This window comes from Polistes canadensis, unplaced genomic scaffold (assembly GCF_001313835.1).
Source record: "Polistes canadensis isolate GaletaPanama2010 unplaced genomic scaffold, ASM131383v1 scaffold_39, whole genome shotgun sequence".
Classification (NCBI taxonomy): Eukaryota; Metazoa; Arthropoda; class Insecta; order Hymenoptera; family Vespidae; genus Polistes; species Polistes canadensis.
The window spans coordinates 814,237-833,218 of NW_014569586.1; the positions used below are offsets into that span (position 1 = coordinate 814,237).

At 28.8% G+C, this 18,982-nt stretch overlaps 3 protein-coding genes across 5 annotated transcripts; 1 reads left to right on the plus strand and 2 right to left on the minus strand.

Annotated features, from left to right (window-relative positions):
* Positions 1–515: 515 nt before the first annotated feature.
* On the minus strand, positions 516–10,351 carry LOC106784730. 2 transcript variants are annotated; one of them, XM_014744576.1, is made up of 5 exons: positions 9,854–10,351; positions 7,278–7,389; positions 3,409–3,525; positions 2,023–2,525; positions 516–1,884 (listed from the first exon to the last, which is right to left on the minus strand). In XM_014744576.1, exons 2-5 carry the CDS (start codon positions 7,386–7,388, stop codon positions 1,311–1,313), a joined length of 1,305 nt encoding a protein of 434 aa, XP_014600062.1. In that variant the 5' UTR covers position 7,389; positions 9,854–10,351; the 3' UTR covers positions 516–1,310. The 2 variants fall into 2 exon arrangements, with proteins under 2 accessions (XP_014600062.1, XP_014600063.1); XM_014744577.1 differs by lacking the exon at positions 9,854–10,351 and having other exon boundaries at positions 7,268–7,356.
* Positions 10,352–11,209: 858 nt separating this feature from the next.
* LOC106784731 (transmembrane protein 230) lies at positions 11,210–15,346 on the plus strand. Of its 2 annotated transcripts, none has more exons than XM_014744579.1 (4): positions 11,210–11,941; positions 13,113–13,228; positions 13,437–13,559; positions 13,728–14,000. In XM_014744579.1, the coding sequence occupies exons 1-4, from the start codon at positions 11,917–11,919 to the stop codon at positions 13,863–13,865; spliced, it is 402 nt and encodes a 133-aa protein (XP_014600065.1). In that variant the 5' UTR covers positions 11,210–11,916; the 3' UTR covers positions 13,866–14,000. The 2 variants fall into 2 exon arrangements, with proteins under 2 accessions (XP_014600065.1, XP_014600064.1); XM_014744578.1 differs by lacking the exon at positions 11,210–11,941 and adding an exon at positions 12,522–12,902 and having other exon boundaries at positions 13,728–15,346.
* Positions 15,259–18,661, minus strand: LOC106784698 (putative uncharacterized protein DDB_G0282499). Its single transcript, XM_014744516.1, has 6 exons — positions 18,224–18,661; positions 17,811–18,088; positions 17,167–17,662; positions 16,021–16,081; positions 15,700–15,918; positions 15,259–15,555 (listed from the first exon to the last, which is right to left on the minus strand). The coding sequence occupies exons 1-6, from the start codon at positions 18,659–18,661 to the stop codon at positions 15,278–15,280; spliced, it is 1,770 nt and encodes a 589-aa protein (XP_014600002.1). The 3' UTR covers positions 15,259–15,277.
* Positions 18,662–18,982: the final 321 nt, after the last annotated feature.

An 18,982-nucleotide genomic window follows, 5' to 3' on the forward strand; every position in this document is an offset into this window, starting at 1 on the left:
TATGATAATCGATTACGTCGATCGAATAATTCGAATCGCTCGCGCTTGTCCAATGCCGTGCAAAAGCGATCGTACTATAATTAGTAATCTATTTTTTTTTTTTTTTTTTTTTTTTGCTTTTCTTTTCATTTCTTTTCTTTCCTTTTCTTTTCTTTTCTTTTCTTTTTCTTCTTCTTTTTACTCGTCTTTTTTATTTTTTATTATTTTTTTTCTTTTTTTTATTTATAACTTTTAACACATCGGTTGCACCAACACAGCGAGTCGAATCTATCTCGTAATTGTTAAAGGGGAAGCGTATCGTGATCGCGCGAGGTTTTAACTAACATTTATATTCTATTTTATAATTTAAACACATATAAATAAAATAATAAAATAAATATAAGAAAAGGAATATTATATGTTTAACAATTAGTTAATTAAAAATAAAAATATAATCACAGATCAATCAATACCCGTGAGAGTATTCGAAGATTACCACGTGTCGGGGGATCGTCATTTTGTTATAATTATTGTTGCTTTAGCTATTAGAACGAAACTATTTTTTCTTTTTTTCTTTTTTTTTTTTTTGTTAATTTACACATCCTTTTTTTTGATCTTAATTCGTATTCATCGTTTACAACAATATAATTATTATTACGATACTTTTTTATTTTTTTTTTTTGTTCTAATCACTGTGGTATACTTTGTCGATGTTATCGTTTCATTATAAAGTTGTTAAAAAAACTAAGAAGAGTTTACAGCCGTTGATATTTTAATTCTCTAAAATTTTCCTCGTAAGAATTTGATATGAAAAAACTCGTCGTAACATACGACGGATTTTACGCAAGTGTTTCTATGAGTGTATTTTTGTGTGGGTATGTGTGTGGTGTATGCTGTATGTGGATGTGTTGTGAGTGAATTATACGCACTCGAAACCTCGCGCGAGCGCGGTGCGGAAACGCGGAAATTTCATAAAATATCTCTTTTTTTGTCTTTTTCTTTTTTGTTTCTCTCCACCTCGTTGTTTCGATTACTCGAAGAGACTTACGTCAAATCATTATGTCAAAAATTGACTCGATGCGTGTGTTACGAAATTAAAGATAAATAAATATTACTATCGATATCAGGGAAATAAATCATTTCAATTGTAATTCTAATGAATAATTTAGAAGAACGAGAATTAAGAAAATGTTGAAAAATAATTGAAACAATTGTACAGATAAATTTTTTACGACATTGGTGTGTTATATGCACGGAACGTATATAATCATCTTCGAGTAAAGAAAAACGACAAGAGGCATGGACTGTTATTTTTTTTGGTTTTGTTTTGTTTAATCACAAACAACAGATTCAATTTCTGTTGTTTGCGATATCGTGATTTCGTCTCTCTCGTTGCTGTTATCAACGTTAGAAGCATCCTCGAGTTGGATATTATCTTGATTTTGATTATTTCCTTTCTTAGTTTCGACAACTTCTATCCTTTCCTCTTGTTCTTCAATAGGCTCTAGAACTTCCTCGTCCCGAGCATAACTCTCGTCTTCCGATTCCTCGACAACGACCTCAGTTTCCTCGTTAGAGTCCGAACCACCTTCCCTTATCGTTTCTTCATTCTCGACTTCTTGTACTTCGACGGACGCTACACTTTTATTCTCTTCGCCACGAAGAGCAGCTATTACCCTCTGTTCAACGTTCAGTTGTCTAACCGCATTTTCGAGATTCTCCCTGAGTATATTGCTAGCCTCGTTTTCGGTTTCCTGCCACGACGAAGGCGTGAATATCATACGAACTGTTTGAAATAGCTGCCTAAAACCTAATTTCTTATACAAGCTCTGGCTGGCGTCGTTTTCCGGACGTATAACTACGAACGGACTGTAACCCCTTTCGGCTACGCGTTTCGTCAGGTACCTAAAAAGAAGAAAGAAAATAAAAGAATTAAAGTCATCTCAACATAGTGCGGGGGTTACGCGTTGTGTATTTGTCAATACTTTTCTATCAATAAATCGATTGAATTTATAATTGAAAATCTTATGACCTTAAACTTACCTTGCTAATTTTGTTCCATAACCTTTCCTACGATGTTCGGGCTTGGTCTGCATCGAGAACATAGCACCGTAATAAGATTGCACCATCCACGCTGCTAAACTGTCCTTGCAAAAGACACCGCCAGCTGGTAAGGATTTAATCAATCGTAGAAAGACCTCGTGACTTTCTATATCGTTAGCAGGATAAAGCTCGTAAATCCCTTCAGCATGTTCGGCCTTAAGTGGTAACACTTGTACATCCGGATTATTTTCTTCCTCGGTTTCCTCCTTTCGATCTAAAAGTTCTAAATCTTCGCAAGCCCAGACATCAACAGTTACCATATCAACGTTCCCGATATCCTTGTAAAGTTCTACCAGTCTATTAGCGATGTCTATGTGAACAAAATTAATATAAAGAGGCTTTGACCAGTCGATCAGGATATCCTCATCACGCAGTAGGTTCAGTTGTTCCAGATGATCGTTAGGACAGAATACTCCCACGCTTTCGTACAGCAAACCGTGCGGCTGAAAACAAAAAAATCAAATATCTAAGTTGAGATGAGAATATGATTGCTTGGTAAAATGGTACAACCTCGGTATCGTGTTACCGATAGAAAATTCTTTGGCTCCACAATGTCTGCTTCGAGAGAGTTGGACACTTAAAACAGTAATTACTGAGAGAGCTAATATAATTCAAGATGAAATTAACGGTTGTCAACGTGCTCGGATAAATCGAGGTGAAAGTAGAAGAGAGAAAGAAGACAAAATTCGAAGGACAATGTCGAAATTTGGCGAAGGGCCAATAGTGAATATGGGCCAATCCTTGTGTACTCTACCTCCCACTTATCTCACCCTCAACCCCTCATCTTCCTCCTTCTCCTTCTTCTCTTTCTCTCTCTATTTCTTTCTCTCTGGCTGTCTATTTCTCGTTTGAAATACGTCCTTTCCAGACACAATTCAAAGAGAACTAGTAAACTGACATTGAATGCCCCTTTTCACTGTATTTGTCTTATCGTATAGTTGGTATATATATTCGATCATGGATGTCATCGCGAATTTTTACGATTTCAACTGCATCGTCCTTGTTTAAATTGCTTTCAACTTTTTTCTTCGTGATATAATGTGAAGATTATTTGAGCCAAGAAAAATGTTAAGACGCGTTAGTTAATGTCTCGTTACTTTTTGATTTTTTTAATATTTTCTTTTTGTTTTATCAGAGAGAGAGAGAGAACAAAATGTACGAAGTTTGAACGATATTTCATTGATCGTTCTTGGATTATGTAAACGAGTATCCTTTTTTTTTCTCGTAATTTTGTCGTTCGTGTTTTTCATAAATCATTAATCAAAAGAATTTAAACAATCGTAAGGATATGCACATATAAGAATAATAAATATAATTTGAACTTACAGACAGCGTCATTCCTGGGAAGTGCAGACATATTTGTATGTTCGGCCACTCGTTTGGCACATAAAAATAGAATTCCCATACTTTGTCCTTCATGTAAGTCAACAGCGTCTGATGAAACTGCAAAACGAAAGACGATTTTTTTTTTTGAAAACCAGAAAATTAAATTAATTAAGCTTAATAATATTCTTTAATCGTAAGACAAATAAATTTGTCGTCAATTTTATATATAAACGCATAAGAGATTAAAATATTTTCTCCAATTAAAAGAAAAGAAAACAAATAAGGAGAAATACAATTAAACGCAGGTAAAAAAAAACGACAAGGGGAATAATCAAAATGAAAAGTAAAGGAAAAAGAAAAGGTCGAGATATCTAACAAAGAAGTGGATAAAACGGATCTAGCCTAAGGCAATAATCGAGACATGTTAAATCTTGAAATAAACCAGGAATAGTTTTTAATGTTACTCCTATATAATATGCATTTCCAGCAAACAAGTTGTGAATTGTTTCTATGAAAGAATCTTGTTTTTATACGCGATCTTTGACATAAACAAGAAAATCATGGTATTTATATAGTAATGAAAATGTATCATTATATTCGATTTATAAATCTATCATATATCTTTTTAAAAAGTAACATAAATAAATATGTAAATACGAGTTAAGTTATTTTAACGCACAAAAACAAAGAAAACGTATTCAGTTAACACAAGTTTGTTGAATTTTAATTATATATTAAAATATTATAAACGTAATAATATTTAATAAGTATCTCAGCCTGTAAATATCATGCTCGTTATAGTAATCCTTACATACAAAAATTTATTAGATTGTTCGGAAGATAATTTCATTTTTTTATCGATATAGTAAATAAGAAAAGATATTTTTCATATTTAGAGTCCAAGGTATTTTATAAGTGATATGAATATATCATATTTATATATATATTCACTATATATAAAGTTCAAAAATCAATTCACTCACACACACAAAGTAAACGACAGATAATTTTGTTCTTCCTTGCACAACATTTTTACTCTTTACCATAATAAAAAATAAAAATCTGACAATAATGTTAACATTGATTTTCTGTTTCCTAATGCGATTGGTAAAAAATAAAATTACTCGACGGATCGTAATGCGATAAGGTTTTAAATAACGTTTGAAATATCTATTGCTAGAATATAAAATGATTTTGAAATGTGAAGTAAGGTTCGATATCGATAAATATTACTAACGAAATTGCTATGCGAAAAACGAAATTACTTTTCGAACAACTCAATATTTTATATGTGCGCACACACACACACACACACACACGCACACATTAACTCACTATATACACTGACAAATTGATACAATTTAATTCCCTTTATAAAAGATTAAATAAATATGACGCCTAATAATTTTATCAAATTTATTACCAATCACGTTCTCATTAAATGCGAGTAAAATTGTATGAGCTTTAAATCGGATTAACTTTTGTGTTTTAATTCTAACGAAAAAGAGAGAGGGAGAGAGATAGAAATAAGATTCTTCTCGAATATACCAAATTGTGTTAATCTCTTTTGTTTTATATAAAAAAAAATAATCGATATATATATCCAAATGAATTAATCCGTCTCGATAGATTCAAAGTTAAAAGCTCGAATCGTGTTTTCGTCGATCGTATAACGTCCATATAACTTTTATCCTGGAAATAAATCGGGAGTTCGTTTTCTCGCGACATGCAAGAGGGGTATTCAAGGGTCAAGGTCGTACGGAAGCAGGCAAGCCTTCGCTTTTACGTTCTCGCACCGGCCGCCGAATCGATGGACTTTACAACGGACCAACCCATTGGCATCAAAAGTCTATCATTTTCAAAAATGAAATTTATAAATTTATCTATCTCGTGCGGACCCGCACGTTGTTTTTAACAAAATCAAAAAATTATATATATAAATAATAATGTATAAATCATTTTTTTAAATTATTCGAAATTCAATATTAAATGTTTGTAGAAAATTATCATAAAAAGATACTAATTATTTTTATATTATTTTTTATTACAAATGTAATAAAATAAATTAATGTTCATTTACCTTTCTATATATATATTTACAAATTTATTGTATAAAATAAATAAATAAATAAAATTATGTATATATTAAACGAATGACATAATCATCGTCATTTTTATTATTTCATTGACACGAATGAATAAAATATTGAAGCACATATGTAAAACGAAAAAGAATCCTTTAATGCGATCAATTAAAATAAAAATGTTTCAAAATGTCCGAATAAAAGAGACGGCAAGCTAACTATCATTTAAACAAATCATTCCATATAATTCCGAATAAATTTAATGTGCAAAATAAATAAAGGTCGACGACAGTTTATGAAGATATATAAATACGTTATAAGACAAATATGTCATACGCGGTTCATCGTCACATGATATTAAAAAAACTAAGAATAAACAAAAAAGAAACTAAAAATAAATACTCATCAAAATTACCGAAAAATTATTCAGGGGTAATAGAGGGATGATATACGTTGAGTGAAAATTATTTACGTCACGTTATCCGTTTACGGTTACGAATGAAAACTATTCTGAATCGATCGAATAATTGTGTCGTATATGCATAATTGTGAAAAGAATTTGGGAACGGGTTGAACTTTAAATGGATCCTCATGACAGTTCACATGCTTGATCGTTGTAGGAGTGTTACGTTACATTAAAATCGTTTTGCCAAGAGTGTAACATAGCGACAAGTTTCAAATGTCACGGAAGAGATTTGTACGTATGATGTATCCTACAAATATATATAAGTATATGTATGTATGTATAAGAATAAGAATAAGAAGATGAAAAGGTGCGAGAACAAGAGAAGGAAGAAAAGGAGAAGGTGATAAAGAGTGGGAGAGAGATCCGAATCTTTGGAAAGGAGCGTGTTGCGCAGGTGAATATTAAGCCAAGCCAAGCCAAGCCAAGCCAAGCCAAAATCAAGCCAAGCAAGTAAGCAAGCAAGCAAGTCGAATTGACTAAAGTCGAGGTCGCGAGATCGGCACTGCGGCGATTCGCGAATAGAGGAGAACCGCGTGCGAGAACGTGACCCTGACCTTGGACTCTCCCGACTACTTGGTACCGTAACTCTCTCTCTACCTCTACGTTACGCTAAGAACGTCCTCGCGCTTTCCAACAACATGATGAGAGAGAGAAAGAGAAAGAGAGAAAACGGAAAAGAACCGACATGTAGTTTTCATGACACGAGCAGGAGAGTGTAGTTACCGGCATGTAAATCTATTTAGACGTATCACCGCCGGTTCTGAAGTGTGCGTATCACGCATGACCTTGAACCTGACCTGACCTAACCTAACGTATGTATATAGTTGACATTTCCAGTTGATTACGACGATGCAGTTAAACTCGATATATGTATACTTTTTAGGGATAACATCGATGTGTTACCTTTTCCCACCACAAAACCAATGATAAAATAGAGTATCCTTCATTAAATCATTCTTATTTTTACGACTTTTCTCCTTTTTTTTTGTTTTTTTTTTGTTTTTTTTTTTTCATTGCTTTTGTGTGCCTCTTCGATCCACTCCTGTACATTAATAGTGCTGTTCTCGTATATTTTTTTAAAATACACCCTTTTAGGTTAAATCCCTTCTGGAAGTAATTATATTCGACACTCATTTTCTTCGATGATGATGATTAAGATGATGGCAGTGATGATGATGATGATGATGACGACGACGACGAGGAGAACGACGACGTCAATGTTGATGACGACCGATTGGATATCACAATGCATTAATCCTTGTCTCCATCTGAAGTAGATTTATATATATATATGGTGACGTATACGCACACGCACACACCTTCAACGACAGGGGTAAATGTTTTCCGAGGTAGTCAAGAAGTTCCGGTTGCTCGTCCTTCGTAAGCAGACGAAAATTACGGCCTTGTTTGACTGCTTTCGGGCACTCCATACTGAAATAGAAAAATAACAGAATAATTGAGCTTTCTAATCATATATATATATATATCATTTAATCTTGATAAGTTCCTTATAATACCGTATAATTTAAAATGAACTTTTCTCCTTTGTATCACGAAACGTATAAATTAGATTTTCTGATTCTCGCGAGCTCGTAACAAATGGATTTTTACTGAAAAAAACAATCGAGTTAAATGATTTTCTTATTATGATAAAATTGATCTAACTCAGCACGCATTTCTTATTATTTCTATCGAATAAAATTAAATATCTCATTTAAATATCAATTGTTTTATAATATAAAATACGGCTTTAGGAATTACCAAGCTTTACGGTTAAAAAATAACAAAATGAAGGAATTAAAAAAAGAAAAAAAAAATGCCTTCTAACCAACGGCGAAAATATTTTTTGACTCTCCCAACTAACACGCTCTAGTATGACGGACTTTTAACACCTTGACTGCAATTTTCAAGTTTTACATATTTTATCGTAGATGTATATCGTGTATATATATATATATCGTATTATTCTGAAATAAAAGATAAAAGATAATATAAATAATTGCATCCTGTCACGGATGACCCTTATGGTCCTATTGAAAAAAAAAAAAAAACAAACACTTCTCACGAATGATCAACGTAACAGTCAGCATGTTAACGCAATAAAGCTAAAACTGCAAACCGAAGAAGGATCGAAACCGTAACTTACACGCACATAAACATACGAAACAACTGTCCATATTGTTTATAACAATATTCGTTGTTCTACACATGTAATACGTTGACTATACTCGCGAAAAGTTTTATACATTTAACTGTAAGTGATCATTATTATTTTTTAAGATAAAATATAAAATATATATATATAAGATAGGATTAAAAAATCTAGTAAGAACAGTAATCACAAATGATCTCCAAGGGATCCTCACTTTGTCAAAAGATGAGCGTCAATCATAGATGACCGTCGTGGTAATAAAAATGTTAAATTTGATTGAATAACCTAATATAATTTGAATATGATCAAATACGCATTGATAAAATTTTCAATTCACTTTAATACGAAGCAATTTGTTCTTCGTTAAGACAACTATTGCAAATTATTTGAAAATGACGTAATCCTTTGCAATCGAGAAAACTTTCAATAAGATTATACATTAGCATTCATAAAAGTTTAATTAAGTTTCTCGTTATTTGATTAAATGGAAAAATTATTATCGACGATGATGATATAATACTTTTTACCTTCGAAACGTTTCTCGAAATATAATATCGTTCTATTCTAATTGTACACAAATAATTAATGACCATTGAATGACGATTTTCACAATTGATTCGATAAAATTACTTATACGTAATTATATGTTATTACGATTATAATGATCATATAAAAGTTAAGCAGATATTTGAAGTATCTAAAGGTTCGATCATGTTATATAGGTCATTGTAGACTTTGTAAAATATTCAGTAGTAATAGTTAGCCTAAGGTTTCCAATTTACAGACTATCCACAGTGGGCATACATACAATACGGAAGTAATCCACGTAGCTTTGCATTCGATGCAATAGTATATAATTTACATGAATAAAACGTTCATTTAATTACATTAATATAAACGTTATCATAAATATCAATAAATTTTACTCATAAATATAAAAAAATAAAACATCGAATAATATATATTTGTATTATTGTAAAATATTAAAAACTATCGTAATTATATTGTCAATAGGTTTATATACATTTTAACGTATAAAAAATAACATTGCAATAATTAACTTTGACAAATACTTAATCAATTTAACATAAAAACATATTACATTTAAATAATCTTGGAAAAATAATGAAAAATTAAAGTAACATAACGATTAAAATTATATATCTAATTGTAATTAAACTTTATAATTAACGATAAGAAAGAAAAATAAATGATTTATCGTATTAACAAATAGAAATGAAAATTTTTAGATAAGGTAATTATTCCACTTTAGAATATATTACGACAGATAGCTTTAATATCATGATTCAAACAGATATTCTCGATGTCACAACAACGAAGCACTATGCTTCCCTATCGCATACCTTTATCCTCTTGAGAACCGCGCGCGTATTTTATTTAATCTCATTGTATTTGATAATAATCATCATAATATTAATAATAATAATAATGATAATAATAATAATAATAATAATAATAATAAAATAAAAGAAAAAGAAAAAAAAGAAGATAGAGAAGGGAATTTAATCAGAGAGTAGTGAAAAGTTCAGGTCGATACGAAAAGACGATGGATAAAAGTATACTAACTGCGTCATTTGAATTGGACCGGCTAAATTTCGACGAATTTACCACATTTTAATAAAAATTCGTTTCTCATTTAAGGGATGAAAAAAATGTATTCTTTTACCTATAAGAAAAAATGTAATCTAACTGATGTATATGTGTATACTACTATCGATTTACCTGAATGAGCGGGGACGGTCTACGGAGGTGCCACACTAAAGCAGCCGAAGCACCACGAAGCACCGACGGCACGCGAACGAGAAATAGATTCGAAGATACGTGTGATGATCCTCAAGGTTGGCGATCTATCGATCCCTTTCCTTCTTCTTTTATTTATTTTATTTTTTGCTTTCTTTCTTTTTGGTAAAGAACAATCCCTACCGAAAAGAGAACAAGAACAAGAAGAAGAAAAAAAAAAGAAAACTTATATACTATCACAAGTAAGATTCTTGCGTTATTTCGTTAATCAACGTTCGTTAATTCGTTTGTTCATTAATACGTTCGTTCAAGATAGAAACAATTAGAAAGAAAAAGCAAGAGAATTATAAAGAGAGAGAGAGAGAAAGAGAGCAGTACAGTGGTGACACGTCGAGGGCGAGACTGATCGCGGGCCTGTTGTCAAGGGGTTGTTTCAACGGAGGCACCCGCCCTCGCCGCCCCCTAAACCCGCACTGCCGCCCCTGGCTCACCGCCATCCTTCGAACACTGTTCATCATACGGGTCGTTTTAGCGCATGCGTTCCCTTTTATACAGTATCGTATTAATCCTTTCAAATACCCATTTACAATTTTCTACCCCTTTAAATAAAAAAAAGAAATATATATATATATAATATATATATATATATATATATATATATTTAATATATANTTAATATATATTTAATCACGACGATATATTTTATCTAATCTTTTTATAATTATTCTATATTTATATTTAAATATACGCGTGTTATTTTTTAATCGATAGTCTTTAAATTATTATTTTAGTTTTATAAGATAAAGCGTGTTTAATATGACCAATCGAATACACAGATTGCGATATAGACTTTACAACGATTTTTTATTTTCTTTTATTATTATTTATAAGAAATATTTTACTTTGAATATAATCAACATTAAATTTATCTCGAATATTTGTATTATATCAATCGTATTTATATTATAACCGATCTTTAAAGAAAAATTATATTTTTTAATAAATAATACTATAATACTTCTTTTCTATGATACAATATTAATCGTTATAATTATAACAAAATCAATACCAAAATTAAAAGAGAGTAACCATTAATGCAGAATTTACTTTTTGAATGAAAAGTCGGTTAATTTGATTATGTGGTTTAGCGTTAATTATTAAATATTTCGAAGAAAAATTAAGTGAAAATATTTTCAAAATAATGATATTGCAGGGTTTAATTGTAATAACATTTGTGAGTTTAGATTTAGTAGATGAATCAGAATCGGTTGTTCGGTGCGGCACAATGCGACGGTTATGCGTCTTGGTTCCTTTCCGCAATCGGCCGGCACTGCTGTTCACAGCCTCCACCGTTAGACGACGCTTCTCACAGATCGATTCTAGCGAAATTAGTGGAAGGACGGCCGCGATTTTTCACTTCTTCCTGTTTGCTATGTACCTCGGTATTCTTCATTGTATCTTCAAACTGTCACGCGTTATGCTAGAACATTCGACGAGGAGAAACGTATACTTCGAAGAGCCTCGTTGAAGTGCCTTTCCGGCTACCGGACCGTTCGATCAAGGACAAATTTCAAGATAACACCTCTCGAGGACCCGTCGATCGGCTTAAAAGAACAAACACCTATAAAAGAAATATAACTGTGAGAAAAAGAATAAGAAAAAAAGGGATGAAAAAGGAAGATGCATTTGCATCCTTCACCGATTAATTCTCTAATCGTTCTAATTTATTTTTAATCGTATGTTTGTATATATATGATCTTTCGAAATTACTTTTCAAATTAGGTCAAAGCTCGTTTAAGAGATTTGTGTATGTTATATCTGGAATTATTATTAGTAATTTGAAGAAAAGGAAAAATACTTATTCGAAGACGTTTATACGTTGTTGTCCTAATTTATATTAACGACGAATTATGTAGCTATCGAAAAGATAATATTATTTTCTTTGAAATAATAACATCGATTCGATCGACGTGTTCTCTTTCAAGAAAGAAGAAGAAGATACTTCATGGTGATTATTTTTCATAACTTCCTTTGGTCTCTTTGATATGTGGACCAGCTGGTTCGGTGCAGGTATACTCTATTCTATTTTATTAATCATTGTTTTAATTAATATCACGAATATACAACATTTTGTTCTCCAAATGATCCTCTGACCTGTTCATCAATCCGTGCTACAAAAATTACTTTAAATACTTTGAGAAATACTGTTTGATTAGTAAAAAATAATTAGTTAATTTTAATTATTCCTGTTGAATAAAATATAATTGAAATTTACGATAAAAGATCACGTTACATTGATTGTTACATTTAATAGACTATTTCGATGTTAATTTATTTTACGATGAACGCCATAAAATTCCCGCTCCGTTAGTTTCGAATGTTGCGTAGATGGCAGCACGAGTATTGGCATTACACAATCGCCATCTATTAACGCAATTTATCATACGGATAATGTAACATATTGGAATAACACTGTGAATAATATTAATTGTGTGGAGATAATTGTTTATAATTAATAAATAAAACAAAATATTTCCAATAAATATATAAAATAAAATAGATTAATCAAATTATATACGATCGTACGAGATTAATATACAATTAAAAAATTAATTATTTAATTTCTATCGATTTCACTGTTCGATTTTATTGTAGTGAAGTGCGCGGTACATTTCTTTACCTTTTTTTTGTTTAGATAGAACAAACACGTTCGTGATAAAAAACATTTATCATATTTGAGGTTAACCCCATTTGATTGATTTTAAAATTTTGTGTATAGTTTCACAATTTTAAAAGAAGTATAACTTCAATAAATTATACTATTACAGTACACGAATACAATTTCTATTATATATTGTATTGAGATGTACTATAGACAAATACTTATTTCTGAAAATAATAATTTTGTATGTACATAAATAATAACAATCGACATGTTTTAACTGCGCAATGCGCGTTTTACTGCATCATAAGCGATCAAAGATAAATGACAGGTCGTTAGAGATATATGTGCATTGGCGTCCTCGTCTGGGTAAACATATTAACATTTTATTTATATTCTCTCTCTCTCTCTCTCTCTCGCAATTAGATATAAAACAATATTTTTCTGAACGATCAATTAATGTTTAAAAAGTTTCATAAAAATATGTTAATATTTGTAAAAAAATTAAATCATATAAAAAAATAGTTAAATTAAATTTATTCGTGTATCAGTAAATAATAATGTGACTTAACGTTACAGATTACAATCATAAAGTGAGTATGTCCAGAAGAAAAATTGGTAGCGGAGAGAGACAATTTAACAACGTGGATTACACACAGCTAACTGAGACCGATAATGGCTTTATAGATTCACAGGTAAACGATTAATAATATTTCTCTATGATATCTAAAATAGTTGGAAAGATTGTCTACTAATTTTTTTATGTAAAAAGATTTATAGAAAAAATATATTTGATGGATAAGAATGAGTTAAAAAGTGTCGGTGTAGTAAAATTAAAATCTATAACGTGTTCAAGGTAATCCAGGTTTACAATGATTTTAACGTTAACCATCCCCTCTATAGTTTGTGAATCCGCCAGTGAAAATACCATGGAAAGCCATCACACTTGCTGCTCTTCTATTTGTAGGAGGAACCGTTATGCTCATAATGGGAAGTTTAATAATCAGCGGGCACATTGATTCCAAAGTAAAGTTCTTCTTTTATTCTTCTTATCGCCTTGTAAAGAAATATATAATCATAATAGTATAAAATATAATATAATGTTCTTACAGATCATTATATGTTTAACAAAATATAGTTAAAAATTATATATTAACTTTTAATGCAATGAATTATTTTATTTCTCTATTACAGTATTCCGATAGAATGTGGCCTGTGATTATTTTAGGAGCTTTAATGTTCATACCTGGAGCGTACCACATGAGAGTTGCTATATTAGCTTATCAAAAAGTACCTGGTTATTCTTTCGATGATATACCTGAGTTTGATTAAGTTAGTTTAATATATATAAAGAAGTGTGGTGTGTATATATATATATATATAATTACTTATATCTTCCCATCATCTATTTTGATTCGTACACAGTATTTTATATATAAAACAAAACAAAGAAAATATATATATATATATATTTCTTTTCAGTTTTTCAGTCTTCTTATTCTCATATTTATTTAGAAATATTGATATGATATAAAAAATATATTAGAAAACTATTATCAATTAACTCTACGCAGAAATTTATCAATGAGTGTTACCTATGTATTTTTGCATGCAGATTATTTGTTATAAAATAATATTTAGCTACATTTTAAATCATTTGTATAGTTTATTTAAAAATATATATTTAAAAGCATTGTAGATAAACTATATTGTCAGAAATTAATAAATCAAAAAATAATGCAAATAATTGTTCTTAAATTTTGGATAAAAAATTTGCATCTATGCTTGGAGCCAAATAATATTTTAGAACATTTTTATTTATTCGAAAGTAAGCTTTAGGTAATTTATAACTGAGCTACAATTCAACTGCATTATATTTCCATTTAGTTTTAATGCTGATATTAACGACGGACCAAACCATGTATCCAATACATGTCTTACCAATTTTTTACTACAATTTATTTTTGTCATAGTATCGTAACACTGTTGAACATAAGGATGTGTTTCCGTAGATAATTCCTATTAAATAATTTACTCATAATAAAAATTTTAAATAATAATTTGTTTTTTTTTAACAATAAGATATAATATTTACCTGAAAAATAATATATATATATAGCTCCTTGGGTTTAATTTGATTGGTACTATGTTTTATGCTTAAAGAAAGTCTTTGAAAAAACTCCCAAAATATTAAATATAATTCTTCTTTTACCCACTTAATATTTATTATAATATGTATAACGGGTGATAACTTTAATTAATATTATTTTTCGTTATTAAATGTGAATTACAAAAAAAGAAATATATATGTATATATATACAAGGTATCCTATAACTGTTGGTATAAGCGAGAGCAGGGAATGTGTGTGATTCTATATACATAAACAAACTAATTCGAAAATGTAGATTAAAATTTGTTTATATAAATGTTTCATTTAGAATCACCTTCTGTTCGCTAGTGCCACCAATTAAAACATACCCTGTGATAAAATAATAATTATTAAAAATTATTTTTTTTAATTGCAAAAAGAAGAAAAATCTTTAAATTACCTCTATCGACTCATATATGCCGAGATTAGATGCATATTGATACAATCTTTTAGCAAGCATAATATCACTGTGAAATAAAAGTTTTATTGCAGCACGACATACTATTGTATTGATAAATGTGAAATTATATTTGATTATTAAACGTCCCATTGCAGCGACCAATTCAATTTCCATTGTTGATAAAAATTTCAACATTAATTTGTCAACATATTGTGACAGATCTGAAACATACAAAAATATACATTTGTAATGTTATATATTAATTTATCCTTAGTATTAATTTTCTTACCTATAGGTTCATAATTATTATTTTGATCTTTAGCTAAAAATTGAAACATAAAAAATGCATTTTCTGATGATTCTTTACAAAGTGCATCCAATAAAATTTGTATTATCTTCGTTCGAAGATAACAATCTTCTGGTTTACTTAAAACATTCCAATCTTGATGATTTGAACTTATTATATTGCTTTCTGAAAAAATTATTTATTTTTATATAATATGTGAATATATATCACTGAATATCACTTTTTTAATTACAGATATTTTTATTTGATCTGTTAATCGTTTATTTTATTCTTTCATATGTAATGTTTCATAATTAATTATAAATTTACCCTTGAGTAACATGAACGCTTTATTAACTTGATTATTTGCTAAATAAATTTCAGCTGATAAGAGAAGGAATGTAGCATCACAGTTCACAAAACATATTTCTAAGGTATTCAGTAATTTATATGCCAATATCCAAATTTCGTTTATAACTAACTTCATTAAAATATATATGGCAATATCCACTAATACATCGATAATTTCATCGTTCGCACCAATTCTGACTGAAAAGTACAAAAATGAAATATTTATTACTTATTATTAAATTAATCCAAAAATAACAAAATAACAAAATAATTAAGAAAATAAATTTCAATCGAATTTACCTGCATGCTTTATAATCTCAGACACATAATATTCCCCACAATTTATTTCCTTACAAAATATCTGAAAACAGTAACGATAACATAATATTTTATCTTCATCTGTTTTTTGATATGTAGTTAACATATTAATAATATAATCGTAATCTCCAAATAATAATTTGTTCTTTAAATTGTATAGCGTTCTGTACAGATAACATTTTTCAGATAAATCATCTATAAAATAAATATAATAAAGAATATTAACATATATTAATCTAGCTTACAATAATAATTTATATCATGTCGAATATATACATATACGTATCAAAAAGAATTATATTATTATTGTTTTATTTTATAATACTTACTAATTGGACACGACACATATGAATTGTCAGAAAATCTTTCATTATAATTTTCTTCAAATTTGTGCAAAGGAGAGTAATAAAGACTTTTATTACTATCTACTGTATACGAAGATAGATTGTTATTTTTACATTGATGTTGTAATAATAACCTATTGAAAGATGAAAGTAAATTTTCATCTAATTGATTAATTTCATCGGGATGTAACTTTTGTATTAAATTCATATTAACATCTTCAACATGTTTGCGATTTACTATACAATTATTTAATATCGTCTCGATAATTTTCTTATCTGGTTTTATAAATTCAAACAAAGTACTTAAAATGTCCCAATATTCAGAAGGTTTTATTCTTTGCTCCATCGAAATTAATATATAATGCAATATTAACTTATCATTATAATGAATTTGGCACAATTTATCTATTATGTATCTTGGATTCATTCCTTTTTTTAGTAATGCTTGTACAGTAGTATAAACAAGTTTGAAATATGGCCTTTCTTGTAAATAAAACTCTTTGTATATACTAAAAATGGAAATTATATTAAGCTCGTCTATGATTTGAATATATAATTCTCCTAATAAAAATGTGTATCTCAAAGAACACAAATGAAATAGTATATTCGTAAGATGTTCTTTATAATTAATTATAGTATAATTAATTAATTCTTGCAGCTGTAATAAACGGAAACAAACAAAAAAATAAATAAGAAATTTGTATTATTTGCGCCAAAAAAGAGTTTGTCGAATAAGATATTTATTATTCTAAATAGAATTTTAAAAGAAAAAGATTTTACATACCTCATGTTTCAAAAGGCATTTCTTGTTTATGTTGTTTCTGCAAAAGCTATCTTTCATGATTTGAAGACAATATTCTCTATGCATATCATAACTCCACAATTGTACTTTCGTAGGTACTTCAATTATATTTTTATTATCAGAAAAAGTATTTGTACTGTATACGTTGCAATTACCATTTGGCAATGAGTTTTTATTATTATTATTTCTTAGATTAGATTTTCTATTATTATTAGAAATAGTGGATTTATTAGTATGCGTGGATATTGTTTTTATAGAAGAAGTATTATTTTTTTGCGTTTCTTTGTATTTACTCGTGTTTTGCAAATTTGTTAATTTGTTATTTAATGGAATATCAGATTTTGCAATAGTATCTAATGCTTTAACACATTCTAAATTATTATGTTGCTTACTCGTATCTGAAGTATTTGGAGCGATTTTATTCTTTTCACATTTATTCGTTTCTATGTTCTTATAACATGACATAAGAATCTCATCTCTATAAGAAAACACTTATTATTCTTAAAATAATATTTTAAGTATTTAATTATTACCATTATAATGTTCAAATATTTAAATTATAATCGAAAAACATTAAAAAATGTTAATATATTTATAATTATATGAAATAACATTAATATACTTACAGAATTAAAGATGTATTTGAGTATATGGAAATGTAATCATCGTCGTTACTATCATCTTGAGTTTTATTTCCGATTTGCTTTTGGTAGTCTAATTGCGTACTACAAGCTGATATTTCATATTTGAGCAGATTATCTTCACCAAAATGTTCAACATTTGTACCATATTCTTTAATTAGTTTCGACTCGTTTTTTTCATTGTCTAAATTAAATATCGTTTTTGATCTATTAGAAAGATTTTTGTTCGTATCGCAATAAATCTCACTGGATTCTTGTATAAACTGTATTTTACATACAGTATTATCATTATTATTATTATTATTATTAGTATTATTATTAGTATTATTATTATTATCATCATTATCATTATCATCATTATCATTATCATCATTATGATTATTAGAAGATGAAGTTACATTATTATCTATATCTTGTATTGCATTAGCGTTAATATTTACATTATCATATTTGAAGGATGGATTAGAGTTTTCATTGACATATAGGAAATTATTAGTCGCACTAAGACTTTTATTGTTTACAAATGATCTATCGAGTTTTAATTTTTTATTAGTCTGATTAAATTGCGTTACTCCATTTTGACCGAACCACCTCTTTTTTGTATAGGAAATAGTACTATTATTCTCGTTTATTTTTTGCATATCTTTATCCTTATTGTTAATCGAATTAAGGCTGCTTATGTCAATTGCATTCAGTGATCTGTTAATTTGTAACTGCTGATGATTTTCTTCATAATTTTCAGTAAATTTATGTAAATTTTCTACTGTCAATTCGGCTACTTCATTAGATAATTCAACCGAGTAAGGCTTATTAATTTCTATATTTTCTATCATCATCCTACTGTAATCCTTATGATGTAAATTATTTGAATCTTTTATTACTATTACTTTATTCTTATGTAAAATATGATCATTTATTATTTTTGGTACACATACTTTATTACATTTTGGAAGATTTATTTCGTTGAAGTTTTCAAAGATCAATGGAAGATTCTGCAATTTTTCTGACAATTTATTATGCGTTATCTTATCCAAATGCTCATTTTTCATATAATTTTCATTGTTAACAAAGTTAATCTTAGTATCTTTTTTACAATTTAAATCTTCCTTATTTAATCTATTTTTATTATCTCTATCAGGTATGGATACTTTGTTATT

Excerpts from the sequence above, each read along its gene's own strand:
- LOC106784730 (XM_014744576.1), bottom strand. The coding sequence starts at position 7,388 with ATGGAGTGCCCGAAAGCAGTCAAACAAGGCCGTAATTTTCGTCTGCTT. Across the intron at positions 3,526-7,277 it reads ATTTACCCCTGTCGTTGAAG|TTTCATCAGACGCTGTTGAC; the intron begins GTGTGTGCGTGT and ends TTCGTTTTGCAG. Across the intron at positions 1,885-2,022 it reads TATGGAACAAAATTAGCAAG|GTACCTGACGAAACGCGTAG; the intron begins GTAAGTTTAAGG and ends TCTTCTTTTTAG.
- LOC106784731 (XM_014744578.1), top strand. The coding sequence starts at position 12,821 with ATGCGCGTTTTACTGCATCATAAGCGATCAAAGATAAATGACAGGTCG. Across the intron at positions 12,903-13,112 it reads GCATTGGCGTCCTCGTCTGG|ATTACAATCATAAAGTGAGT; the intron begins GTAAACATATTA and ends TTAACGTTACAG. Across the intron at positions 13,229-13,436 it reads ATGGCTTTATAGATTCACAG|TTTGTGAATCCGCCAGTGAA; the intron begins GTAAACGATTAA and ends TCCCCTCTATAG.
- LOC106784698 (XM_014744516.1), bottom strand. The coding sequence starts at position 18,661 with ATGATGATAGAAAATATAGAAATTAATAAGCCTTACTCGGTTGAATTA. Across the intron at positions 16,082-17,166 it reads AATGCCTTTTGAAACATGAG|ATATTTTGTAAGGAAATAAA; the intron begins GTATGTAAAATC and ends TACTGTTTTCAG. Across the intron at positions 15,556-15,699 it reads AGCGTTCATGTTACTCAAGG|AAAGCAATATAATAAGTTCA; the intron begins GTAAATTTATAA and ends TAATTTTTTCAG.